Below are 12,972 nucleotides of genomic sequence, written 5' to 3' on the forward strand. Positions count from 1 at the left end.
CAAGCTTCATGATGTACACCGAGATTTCACTTACGAGTGGGTGGTCCCTAAAGAACCTAACGTCGGCACCTTATGTTTAGCATGTGAGAAAGTCCCATGATTGAGCTGAGTGATGACTATTGTCGTTGAGGAATTCCAATTTTTGTCTACTGGCTTTTTGACCTTCAAGGGCCTTTTTACTAATCTACATGAATGATGATGATGCGTGATACCCCCGTTCGCTTCCGTGAAACCCCCCCCAAAATCGATTCCAGGGAACCGAGGAGTTCCCAAATAAGACAATTCCACGCACTACTTCACTGGGACCCGGCCTCTGTCCGACCGCCCACAAATCTGAGGTAGTCTTTTTCTTCTTCATCGTTATCAAATGTCGTCCATTCTTGCCATCCCGCTCTCAAGAGCAGCCTTCAAGCGGCGAGCTAGCTGTGACGTAGTCCCTAGTCACAGGGGCGGAAGGCCTAGTGCCATAGGCAGATGGACCCTATCTACCACCGCCCTTCTGCATCTTGGTGATTTCGGTCTGGTAACGGATCTTGAAGCCGTTGCACAGCGCTCTCATGTCAGGGTAAGCCTGCTTCAGTAACTCGAAGCCACCCGGAATAACGCGAACAGGCCACGAGTTGACACGAGATCCACGACTCGCCTTGAAGCAAAGCCAGAAGTAACCGGGATGCTTGGGGTCAATACAGAACGCATAAGCGGACCGGTTGGGATTGGCATCAATGTATGTAGTGAGCCATTTCTCTGTATTGCATGATCAGTTGTCGCTCATCTCAATAGTAAAGTACGGAGGCACCTACCAAGATCCGTCTTGGACCGCTTCTCGAACTTCTCATGCTGCATCATCTCATCCACCTTGCGAGACATAGCCTCGATGTGTTCGTGGATCAACTCATCCAGATCCTTGTAGGTGAACTTGCCACCAACCCTGAGAAGTTTGCCGACGGAAAACTCCGTCTCTTTTTGGAGCTCAAGCACGTCGACATGTTGGAAAACACCATCGGCGACCTTCCAGGTGATAGCCAGATGGTCGTTACCTTTTGAGGAAGGTCGAATGATGACCTCTCCGGCGGCTTGGGTACCAAGCCACTGCTCAGCTTCCAATCCGTTGAACGGCTTGAACAGCGGGTGCTTGATGACTCTCTGGGTGCGTCCAGTGGTCTTGTCCTTTTCGCGGAGTTCTTCCTTATCAGCTGCCTCCAGTCTCTCGTCCCACTGGCCATGGCCATGGTATAATTGACGCTTGTAAGGGCGTTTGACTTCGGCTTCTCTTGCAGAAAGCTTGGCCAAGAAGTCCTTGTAGTTTACCTCAAGAACCTTGGCTTGCACCGTCTGCCCGGTCGTGAGAAGACCTCTGACGCGAACACCATCAGGGCCGTCGTGCGACTCGATGCGGCCCTCTATGCCGCAGTCAAGCTTCACTATGGCGAAGTCATCTTTTACCACTCGGATGTTGACGGGGATGATCATGCCCTGAGCGAGTGTGTCCTTGGTCTCGCCAGTGAACATTGTGAAAATCTCGTTCGGACCGAGGCTTGAGAAGTTTCTGCGCAACTCCTCGTAGGGGGCTTGAAGTTCAGCCCGAATTGTCTCGAGCGTAGCGCGCTTCCGCTGGCTGTAATTACGCTCAAGTTGCTCCGCATATTCCTCGAGGATAAGCTCATTAACCTTCTCTTGTTCGTCTTCCTTAAAGAGTTTTCGAACAATAGCGCCAGGTCCATTGTGATCCGTCTCCGCTTTGACGTCCTCTTCATCAAGTTCAAGGGCGTCGGCTGCCATCTTGCGACCCAGCTCGTAGTCCTCTGGGTGAACACGGGTGTTGTCAAGGGGGTCTGAGGCGGGGTTGGTCGCATCGTAGTCGATGAAGAGGAAACTGGCGCAGTTGTTCCAGACTCTTGGGCCCACAACTGGCAGCTTGCCACTGTCGGGGTCGCCAACCAGCTCATCTCTGCTGCCGACAGCTCCTCCGTTCGCGTTGATGGCTTTGATGACGCTTGTGGCCTTTCGGGGGCCGAGACCGGCGACATAGGGCAGGAGGTTCGCTGTGTAAGAATCGCCCACGGCCTCGTTGATGTTGACACCACACAGATTAACCATGTCAACCATCGCGGACTCGAGGTGCTTGAGTAGCTTCTCTTGGGGCAGCAGGTTTTGACAAGGATGGAAAGCTAGCGATGCAATGTCTTTACCAAGAGCCGCATACTCCTTGAGTGGGTTTTGCATGTAGTGCGCCAAAGCGATGCAATATCTTGTGAGTGAACTGAGAGTAGGGTGCTCTGCGACTGCTCTAGGGCTGTCCTTGTAGAGACGAGCCACCTCGTCATTTACCACGATGACTTCGAGAGGCTCAGTGCGATACTCCCCAAGCTCAGGGTCATCGAACTCGGGCCCCATCAAGCCCTTCTCGCTGATTAGACTTTCCAGGTCTCTCACAAGCTTCTGCGTATCTGCAGACCATCCGCTGATACCGATGGCATCCGGGCGGCGCCTGTTGACGATCTCGACAAATTCTTCGCGAGCTCGCTCGTCACGAGCTAGATTGCCCAGCTTTCCCTGCTCAATGACCCGGCCATCTTCCTCAACAGAAGCCCAGAGTGTAGGGTCGCGAGCTGGATCGGCCATTCCGTTGGACAGAGTGATGATTCGGGGCAGTGTGCCAAGAATCATACCCTTGGGCTTGTATGGCGCTTGATCGAGCCTCTTTGAATATTCTTCGCGGCAGGCTTTGAGAACTTCTTCTTGGCATGCAGTCCGGAGAGACTCCTTGACGCCCTTGGCAATAATCTTAGAAAGCCGGGGAACAATGAGATCAAGTACCTTCTGACGTTCATCGTTCCATCGATCCGCGAGTTCACTGTAGTTGTCTGAAATGAACTCTTGGCGCAACGAGCGCTTAAAGCCCTCGTCGTTCTCCAATGTCAGCTTAACCTCGATGAGACCCTCTTCCTCGGCCTTCATCATCTTGAGATACAGATCTGGCTGGCGAGCAACGTCGGCGATTGTCTGGTTGATGAGATACTTGACCTCGTAGAATGGATGTGACTCGTCAATCTTCTTCAAACCCTTCTCTGTCCGGCGACAGCTGATTTCGCCCATCTGATAGAAGTTGACTCTGAAGTGCTTCCGCATACGAGGGTTGACAAACAGCTCCTCTGCGTACATCTGGCGAGCAGCGTACATCACAGTATCACCGGTTTGGAATTCTTCATCCGTGAGGGAGTCGGCGAGGTCGTCAGGAAGCTGGCTGTCGTCGTCGGCCCAAACCTTGCTGCCCTCGCGAAGAGTGTTTTGGGCGAACCGATCCGGAGTGATACCGTAGGCACGGACAAAACCGATAGCCTTGCTCCTCCTGACTCTGTCGACAAGATTTGATTTGGAGCCTGGGCGCTTCATCTGATTGCCATTGCCGTTCATGAAAGACAAATCCTTGAGCTCGTTGGTGTACTGGAAGTGGAGGTAGTCCTGCAAATCTTGCAGTTCTTCCATGGTCGCAGCTTGGGGAATCATATCTTCGAGTACATCGTCCTTGATGTTAGCAGCAGATTTGAGGTTCTCGAGCGTCTTTTCCAGAGCGTTCCGCTTTTCGATCAGTGAGCGGAACTTGATATCAAGCTCCAAAATTCGCCATAAGTCGTCCTGAGTAAGAAGCTTGTCTGCGCTGACAATCCATTCAGGGGCGTCAGGGTCGTCACGATGGTCGGGATTTTTGGTCTTCTTGGCATGGATCAGGTAATCCTTGCGATGCTGAAAGACGTAGGGGACCTCAACGTCGTCAACGACAAAGAACTCGAGGACCTTGCCAATCGCCTTGGTGAAGGGTCCGTGTAGTTCGGACTGGAGCAGCTTTTTGGGCCACATCAAACCCGCAATCCACCGGGCCTCTTCCTTGAACTGCTCAGCGCTAATTTGCAAGTGCTTGAACGGTTTTCGGTCCAGCTGGAATCTTTCAGGCTCGTCTGTGAATCGGATCTGGTTGTCCTCGTCGGTCAAGAGCTTCTCCTTCAACTGTGAAGGCTCAAACACGTCCTTGAGCTCAATGACCTGCTCTTCGCGTTCGCGGTCTTCTTGCTCTTCTTCCATTTGGAGGGCCCACTCGTAATCCTCGCCATTACCGAAGATGGCCTCCATGTCCTCCAAGGCGTCTTTATCGAGGCCGGAAGTGTCGACGACGCCTCCAACTCCTCTGTCGCGGGGCCGAGCGACTTCGGCATCTTCCTGCTGACGAGCTCGTTCGTCCTCATCCTCCGGATAATCTTCCTCAATGAAGTCTTCGAACTCGTCGGCCTGGGGGCGGTAGTTCGATCGGCCGTAGGGTTTTTGATCGTTGGCTTCCTCGTCGTCATCGGAGAACATGTCCTCTAAGCCGCGTCGCTCGGGGCCACGGTCGTCCTCGTCCCGATGTCCTCGTTTGAGACGCTTGAATTTAGGCTACAGACACGTTAGTACATCCAGTAGCGATAGTCCATGGGGACATCGTACCTGTGTTGGTGCTCTGCGCTCGATTTGTTCCCCGATAAGTTCCAGGTCATCCTCGTCCAGCCGCTCTTCTTCTTCTCTGTCGCGATGCTCTCGCTTCCGCTTTCGCTCGTGAGCATCTTCGTCCTCACCTACTTCCTCTTCTTCCTCATCTTCGTCGACAATAAATCCCTCGCGAATCTGAGTGGGAGAAAAAATTAGTCAGTCGTCAACGTGATTTGAATATCCATCGCCTACTTTGCGCGCTTCCTCCTCATCTTCATCGTCCTCTTCCTCTTCGGAGGAGTCCTCGGGGGCCGCATTTCTTCTGCGCGCAGATCTAGGGTCGGCATCCTCATCCAGAGACTCCTCATCCTCATCATCGAGCTCGGCCTCGCCGTCGACGAAATCCCGCATTGAGGCGCTCATCTTGAAGTTGCCTAGAATCAAAGTCGCAGCGCGTGGTAAAGTGACGCCTTCGTCGGTGGATGATACCTGGTAGGCGCGTTACGATCGCTGAGAGAGCTCGACTAGGCTCAGAATTTGATTAGAAAAGAAGGTATCGTGCCCGGATTAATGAATCGATGTCGAGATGGGTTCGCCCAAATTCGGAGGAAAGAACGTGGGCAAGAATTGAAGGAAGGCGTCCTTGACCAGGCAATTTTCAGTTGCCTCTCCAGCACGCCTGCACTTGGAATAATTGAAAGCTTGGACCTCCCTCCAATGGCTCTCCCAGCGCGCCTCGTTCGCTGACCCGACCTTCAGCCTCGGACCCGGAAGGTCCACTGTGGCTGGTGATAGTTATTCCGGCTTCTGGACAGAGCTGGTTATCTTATCGGTTTATCCGCAATATAGGTATCCCTGTACCTTAGGTACTCCGTAAGGTAAGGAAGGTATGCCACCTGCGATACCACGTGCAAAGTGATTCTGCGTCCCCTGCTCGCGATGTGAATCCCAGATTTCCGAAGACTAGCTACCCTAGGCTGATTTAACCACAGCCCGCTATTCTAAGTCGCCGTTCATGACTCTATGCACCCGACACGGTCTCGTTGAGAAGAGTCACTGCATCAACTCAAGCATCCTTTAGAGAATCATGAAGCTTCAGTGACTATTTCTTGGGATAGCCGCCAGCTCAAGTAGCTCAGCTGAATAATGGGAGGTTTCTTGCAATGGTCGATACTAGGGGTAGACAGCAACCTGTGTTAGTCTGTAAGCGTTTGGCTTAAACGGCTTGAATTGGCTTGCCTGCGAACAGCGTAGTCCTACTCTTTCCAGCTGTTCCTTCACGAATGCAACAAACTCCAGTCACTTGCTAGTTGTGCGGAGGCAGAAGGGATGCAAAGAATCTGTCAACCCTAGGCGATATTACTTCTATGATACTATTCCGAAATCACAGTTGGCATAAGCAGCATAAACAGGAAATCGCGAAGGAGGATCCTATCAAGAGTTTTCATCTTCGTCTGTCAACATGACACAGACGTTGGCGCCGCAGGGAAGCGCATTTTGCAGCCAGCGACAAATTAGCAAGCCATGAACCCATCATGCAGCACATCATGGCACAATCCCGCGCTTGGGCAGCCATCTGGAGCCTGTCGGGAAGCAGAACTGACCAGACACTCAGACATTCGAGGCTTGTTGGTAGGTGTGGGAGGGGCAATGTGGGCGGGCAGGCGGCAAGACACTGAGACACCAGGCCATTTTGCGACTCAAGACCCTGGTACAGAACAAAGTGGGATTTCTTCAATGCCTCACCACCGTTGGCTCGAGTTGCCTCCATCACACCCAGCGTGGCAGCCCACCGGCTTATATGAAGTGCCCAGACGACTCCTAGCCCCTGTCATGGACTTGAGTGACGGGTTGAAAGGGTGACGGAGACAGCGATGCAATTGGACTTGACGGCTTCTTAAATGGTGAATGGATGAATTGTGGGCCATCATTGAAGGATGGTACAGATAGTCGTAGGAACGGATGGGAGTAGATAAATTTAGAGGCAGTTAGATGTCTTTGATTGGCGTGTAGATCTGCATTCCCGTACTGCTTATTTTTTACTGCGTTGCCTCTGCCATGTTATGGCAATGGTTGGGACCGATGGTGTCAAATGCAGGCGGATACAGCGGCAGGCCAGAGAGTAAGGTACCAGTAGCCCTCTCCAAGTCATAGTCGAAATTGTCTTTTCGCCTTGTTCGCTAACGACCTGCTAATGTTGATGGGAAGCTGAAGCGTAGAGGAAAGGATAGCCGTCGGTCCCCGGCTCGTATACACACTTACTTGTAGAGTAAGGTACCCCATAGGAAGAGTGAGGTGGATCGAGGCGGGCTCTGGGCTTTTGAGTCTGTGCTGTCGAGGAAGAATCACGGATCCAATATCTTACGTTGAGTTGAGGTAAAATAGGAGGTCCTTCCCTGGACGGACCAGTCCAGAGACCCGTCAGTCGCCAACCCAGAGTTGTCGATGGCTCCACGGAACTGCAAGGTCCCCTGGAGGATTCTCACGTTCTGCTGCTACTGTAGCTCTAAAACGTGCGTCAAGTCATCTCTATCCCGTACTTCGGAGCTGGGTCTCGACGTCTCTAAAACACTGGCCCGGGCTAGTGCTGGGCTGTGGCCCGTTTGGGTCCTCTTGTTGTTCTCCGTTGCTGATCCCAGCCACTCTGCATCTGACCTTAGCTACCTAAGGCACGTTGGGAACTCTGGGTACTTGGCTTTACTAGTGTAGTTATTGGTAAGGAGAAGTATCCGTAGCCTTATTCGGATACAGTACCGCAGACGTTGGTGGGGCGCTTCCATTTGTATCGTATCCGCCATTGTCGCAGAGAAAGAAACAGCGAACTGCAACACTAGGAAACCACGAAGCCGACGAACCAAGAAGCCAAAGAGACGTCCAGTCTCAACTCGTCGAGGTAGAAACGATGTAGCGTAGCGTCGGCTGGCCAGCAAGGAAATCAGTGGAAACGACACAAGTGACCAAACCTGCCCTGACGGACCGAGACCAAGGTGGGAAAGGCCTGGAAGACTTCACGGACGAGTAACCGTCGCTCTCGCTACTAGAGCGCGGATTAGAACCTGGAGGGGATGCCGCCCCCGGTTGGTCCCAGGTTCAGGTCTTAAACAGATACAGCCGCGCTGTGTGATCCGAAACCATTTCTGAGCCCTCATTTGTCGACTCGGGGTGTGCTGGAGACCTGCGTCTCGACACTAGACTGGACGGGACCGGACTGGACCGTGATTCTTGTGGGCTGTTCCTGCCACCTCGTCCTCCTTCCACGGGTAAGTGGAGGTAAGGTACCTCACTTCAGACACCTGGGCACCATCACCTTAGGTACCTACCTTTCCCCCTCCACTGGGTGTACCACTGCGCTCCAGTTGGGGGTCTCCCACTCCATCACACCCGGGCACCTCAGGTCTGTTCTACTTTGGATGTTTGTGTGGCAGAACGAACCTTTGTTTGATCTGACACCACTTATTACTCTTCACCTCTCAGGTCGACTACTGCACCTGCGTCTTGTTCTCCAAGCGGTCGAAACTGGTCCATCGTTCTACTGCTTTACTTTCTCTTTCATTCATTCATCCATCCATCCCCTCCCCGTCATCCTCTTCTTAACCATCCTGACCCGCGACCCACGTTCCGCCCGTTTACCTATCGAGAGCAACCTCGTTTACTTCTACGAGGCCCTCTCATTTACTCCTATCCAGCGACACGGAGCACGTTGCCTATTTCTTGCTCGTCTACCCCTCCCCCCTCGCCATTTCTCGGAGTCGCCTCCCTACCTTACCTTCCAACCCCACCTTGGCCGAAACGGGGACGCCATCGAGAACAATCACACCAATAAATTTCGAGTCGTTTACGCCCCTCTTCCTCCTTCTCCTTTCTTACACGCAGTCGTCGACCTCGGATATCGTCCATCGCTTCTTCCGCCAAAGCGATATCAAACTCAACCTCGGCGCGCCGAGTATTAACGAACCTTCGCAGCTCGCCTTTCCCCCCTCCTGTTTCCCGACGCAACCCCGATTGCTCGATTCCTTTACAGTGACAAGCCAGTCTTTGGTATTTGATTACACGAGACCGTTGGTTCCAGTCATCTGTCCTCGGCACAAGCGATTCGACCCAGTCCAACTCGTGTGCGAACGCTACCCAACACGCGAATCACAATTCCTGACGATCCGAGACGGCAAAGCATAGCTTAAATCGCAGCGCAGGAGACCACACACACACTGGAGGGTGTGGCTATTTACTACAGCGTGAACAGGGCATGACATATACCTGTTCGTTGTTGTAACTGCTGGCGTTATCCATCTTCACTTTCGGTTTTCCGATTACGAGTCTGTGACGGAGACCTGTTAGCCCAAAATGGCTGACCCTTTCGCGCCTCGCTCTATGAAGCGCAAGAACGTCAAAGGCCTAGCCTTGACACCTGCTGCACCCAAGCCTCCACCGACCGCCGAGACCAGCAGTCACCGCGATAAGGACGGCGGTGACCAGTCGGCACAGCTGGAGATTGGCATCGAGTACAAGCTGGATTTGCGACCAGAGGACCTAGAAATTCTGAAGGAGCTCGGTTCAGGAAACGGAGGCACCGTCAGCAAAGTCAAACATGTTCTTACCGGAACTGTCATGGCACGAAAGGTTGGTCATTGCTGATGCCCTGCTCGGAAGGTCAAGTACTCACCAATATCAGGTCATTCACGTGGAGGCGAAGAAAGAGATGCGCAAGCGCATCGTGCGCGAACTTCAGATTATGCACGGCTGTTCATCCGAGTATATCGTCAACTTCTACGGAGCCTTCCTGAACGACCACAACGACGTCATTATGTGTATGGAGTACATGGACGTTGGGTAAGCGAGTGTCTGATATACTTTAGCAACCTTGGCTAACGTGTCTCTCAGTGCTTTGGATCGGGTATCCAAGGTCTTTGGGCCTGTTCGAGTAGATGTTCTCGGAAAGATTGCCGTGGCTACCTTGGGAGGCTTGACCTACCTCTACTCGAAGCATCACATCATGCACAGAGACATTAAGCCATCCAATATTCTGGTGAACTCTAGGGGAAGCATTAAGCTTTGCGATTTTGGCGTGTCTGGAGAGCTCATTAACTCTGTTGCTGATACGTTTGTGGGAACTTCAACGTACATGGCACCCGAGCGAATCCAGGGCGAGAAGTACACAGTCAAGTCAGATGTGTGGAGTTTTGGTCTGACCATCATGGAAATGGCCATTGGAAAGTTCCCCTTCAACGCAAGCGAGCAACTTTCGGACGGCGAGTGCGCACCCGCCGGCATTCTGGACCTTTTGCAGCAAATTGTCCACGAGCCTGCGCCTAGGCTACCCAAGAGCGATGCCTTCCCTTCGATTTTGGAAGACATGATTCAAAAGTGCCTGTCCAAGGTTCCTGACGAGCGGCCTACTCCTCAGGAGCTCTTTGTAAGCATATCCCCCAAACATGAATCAACCTTGCCGCTAACATGTTTTCCCACCAGGACCGTGATCCGTTTGTCCAAGCTGCCAAGAGAACACCAGTAGACCTGAGAGAGTGGGCGGTTGGTATGATGGAGAGGGACAATCGCAAGTCTCACTTGGCGCCCCAGCTTTCTCCAGCAACACGCGATCTGCTCAACTCCAATGATTCCCCAACATATCACGGGGGTTCTGGAAACGATCGATCCCTGGACACGCCTACTTCAGGAGAAATTCCTATTGCCGGCGCTGGCATTATCTCTCCGAGAGAGCCCGCCAGTCACTCGAACCGCTCTCCCACTAGAAATGGGCTCAACACAATGAGCAGTAGACAGCCGGGTGGCCATCCTGGGATGGGACAGAGGATTGTTACCACCAACTCGATCCCCAAGGTTGGCGAGTATCCGAATAGTGCTGGTCCGGTGAGCGCCAATGCTGCGTCATTTAGCCTGCCTGTTCGCCCGGCCCCCGGCGGACCTCTACCTCCGGCCCCTCCTCGAAAGGGCACACCTGATGACCCAAGAAGAGAGAACCGGAGACAAGCTACCTTTGGCATGCCTCCGGCGCCCAGAAGCTACGCAAGCGACGTGTACAACGGCACCTCCAACTAGTCGCAGGGGGGCTTCGACTATACACATAGCATTGGGCCTCAACCCCACCAAGCTCACCAACTGCATAACAGAGCATCAAATCGCGCCATTTCGCCACAACAGCCACATCCATCTTTCAGCCAAGGACCAAGAACTTGCCATATTTCTACCCAGATGGCTTTTCAACCAGCATCTGACGAATGGGTTCAACGGGCAATCGCATCAGCTCCGCTTTACTCGTCTCAGAAGATGGGTATGCCCGATAACAGAAGCCGCAGGACGCGTCGTGATGACAATGTCGCCGGCTTAGAAGACCCCTTCATCTAGACGCGTAGAAAAGCTGGGGTGAAGCCTCGTGCACCAAGTTCCAGCGGCGGAATGTGTCGACTCGATCGTAGGGAAGCTTCTTACCCTCTTTTCATCAGCATCACTCGGCGCATGTATAGACAACGTTCTCCTGCAGACTTCGGGAACTTTGGGACTTCACGCACCCTGGGAAGGCATATCGGTTAAGTCTTTAGAAAGCTTGTGGAGAGCATTCATCATCGATCGTGATCAAGACAGGAGGGATATGTCGACACAAAAAGCCTTTCATGTAGCAAACTTGGAGGATGGGTTCAATGGTGGCTGATATGCAAATGAGACAGAGACGAACGATTGAGCAATTCGTCCTGCTTGTCTAGACCATGGTGTCTTATACTCTCTTGAACTTTTTCTAAATAGACATGAAAGTGACAGCAGACAAGTTGCCGTCTAGTCCCTACTCCTGCGTCTCTTTTATGTCGATGAAACTGGCTCCCTGCTGCTAAAACCATCCTCAAGGATAGGAATCAGCTCGTCTAATCGGCGAATCACCAAGTCAGTGTGCTCGTGGTCGACCAAATGTACATTGACATCGTTGGCAAGGAGCACTGTCGCCGCGCCAGCTCTTCGCCCAGCTGTCATGTCATCGATCGAGTCCCCAACCATGATCAACTCACTACCATCACCGACGGTTGTCTCCTTTGCATCAGTCGAGGTGCTTGCTTCTTTGACAAGACCCCAGTTTCGCGCAATATGCAGAATCCCTGCGGGATCTGGCTTAGGCGGACGAAAGTCGCGGGTCACGATAGGCTCGAAAAGTGACCCCTCGAGGAACTTCCCGAGAAGGTGTGCCACGGGCGCGTCGAAGTTGCGGGTGCAGATGCCCTTGCGGACGCCGCGGCTGTCGAGGTAGGACATGAGCTCCACGAGCCCCGGCTGGGCCACCTGAGATGCCATGGCCGTACGCTCAATGTGGCGAATGGACTCCATTGCTGTCTCTTGTTCCTCCTTTGTGGGGAGGGAGTAGACATGGTCGAGGATGTCTACTTTCTTTGTGATGCCGAGGGCTTGACGCATCTCGCCGAACATGTACGTTTGAGGTTCACTTGATGCTAGTCAGCAAATTTCGTAAGAAAATATATGCGGCTTGTAAGAGTATCTAACAAGTTTGTGAAGATGTGAAATGTGTGGCAATTCATGGACTCTTGTCTGAAAAACCACCCGCTCAGGATGAAGTGATTCTGCTTTGCCGGAGGTACCAAAGTTGGGATTCGAATAAGATACAGAATGAGAAAGTATGATGGCTACAAGCAATGAGACACCTGATCACGTACCATAACGTTCCATCAACATCGAACACAATGCCTTTGAGTCGAGGTGCAGTTGAGTTTACTGCAGCGCCTGGCTTCAATGGGGCGAATTGCCGGGGAGCGTGTGTAACCATTCTCGAGACGAATTTCTTCATGGGAAAAGATTTGGTGTTGATGAAAGCTTAAGACCAACGGCAAAAGACGACGCTCAGGATTTCCCGACTTTGAGATAGAGTTTGCGGTGGTTGCGATACCTTCTATAGAGGAGCACGAGGAGCTGTTCCGATGAGTTGTTTAACCCTCAACTAAGACGGAAGAGTACGTACACACCCGCACCGGATCGATGACCACGAGTCGGGAATGCGTCCTGCGGGCTTAGCTAGTGTAAGATAGGTAGGCGGCGATTGCGTAAAGCCCCACACTGGGCTGGATGGGCATTCGGGGAGTGGGAACACAGTGCCGGCTGACTGACTGAAATGTTGCACAATTCCGGACCCCAGCCGGCCAGATGACATGGGTCTAGGGATGCGAATGGTCGGCGCGAATCTTCGAGGCAAGAGAGGTCTGCTGTGCTGCTGCTGCTGGGAGGAGCTTTCCATGTGGCGACGCCCAACCTGCAGCAATTTAGACCAGTGCCAGTGTGTCGCGGATGCTCGGTCGTTGGGAATTTTGTTTAGACGCCTTTGCAGTTGGCAGTAGGTCTGTCTGTCTGACAGCTATAACCTACCTTTTTTTCCTTACGTACAACAAAACGTCCAGAGGGCACCACAAGTTCATCCCTATTGCTGCAACCTAGAAAACGAACCTCTATTAGACAAGCTTCTGCGAGCTCCCTTGCTGAGCGCAACCAGACCGACTGCTCCAA

General features: G+C 52.7%; 4 protein-coding genes across 4 annotated transcripts; 2 read left to right on the forward strand and 2 right to left on the reverse strand.

Moving 5' to 3' along the window:
- Positions 1-481: 481 nt before the first annotated feature.
- CPAR01_04109 (SH2 domain-containing protein) lies at positions 482-4,884 on the reverse strand (the record flags this gene model as incomplete). The annotated part of the gene is made up of 4 exons (XM_060488390.1): positions 482-744; positions 801-4,428; positions 4,480-4,656; positions 4,714-4,884. 4 exons carry the CDS (start codon positions 4,882-4,884, stop codon positions 482-484), a joined length of 4,239 nt encoding a protein of 1,412 aa, XP_060352596.1.
- Positions 4,885-5,985: 1,101 nt separating this feature from the next.
- CPAR01_04110 (uncharacterized protein) lies at positions 5,986-7,170 on the forward strand (the record flags this gene model as incomplete). The annotated part of the gene is made up of 3 exons (XM_060488391.1): positions 5,986-6,267; positions 6,475-6,588; positions 6,847-7,170. 3 exons carry the CDS (start codon positions 5,986-5,988, stop codon positions 7,168-7,170), a joined length of 720 nt encoding a protein of 239 aa, XP_060352597.1.
- Positions 7,171-8,802: 1,632 nt separating this feature from the next.
- Positions 8,803-10,515, forward strand: CPAR01_04111 (uncharacterized protein; the record flags this gene model as incomplete). The annotated part of the gene is made up of 4 exons (XM_060488392.1): positions 8,803-9,078; positions 9,131-9,288; positions 9,340-9,871; positions 9,928-10,515. 4 exons carry the CDS (start codon positions 8,803-8,805, stop codon positions 10,513-10,515), a joined length of 1,554 nt encoding a protein of 517 aa, XP_060352598.1.
- A 756-nt stretch (positions 10,516-11,271) lies between these two features.
- CPAR01_04112 (haloacid dehalogenase-like hydrolase) lies at positions 11,272-12,262 on the reverse strand (the record flags this gene model as incomplete). Its single annotated transcript, XM_060488393.1, has 2 exons — positions 11,272-11,902; positions 12,132-12,262. 2 exons carry the CDS (start codon positions 12,260-12,262, stop codon positions 11,272-11,274), a joined length of 762 nt encoding a protein of 253 aa, XP_060352599.1.
- Positions 12,263-12,972: the final 710 nt, after the last annotated feature.

Source organism: Colletotrichum paranaense, assembly GCF_030867605.1.
Source record: "Colletotrichum paranaense strain IMI 384185 chromosome Unknown Scaffold_3.1, whole genome shotgun sequence".
Lineage (NCBI taxonomy): Eukaryota > Fungi > Ascomycota > Sordariomycetes > Glomerellales > Glomerellaceae > Colletotrichum > Colletotrichum paranaense.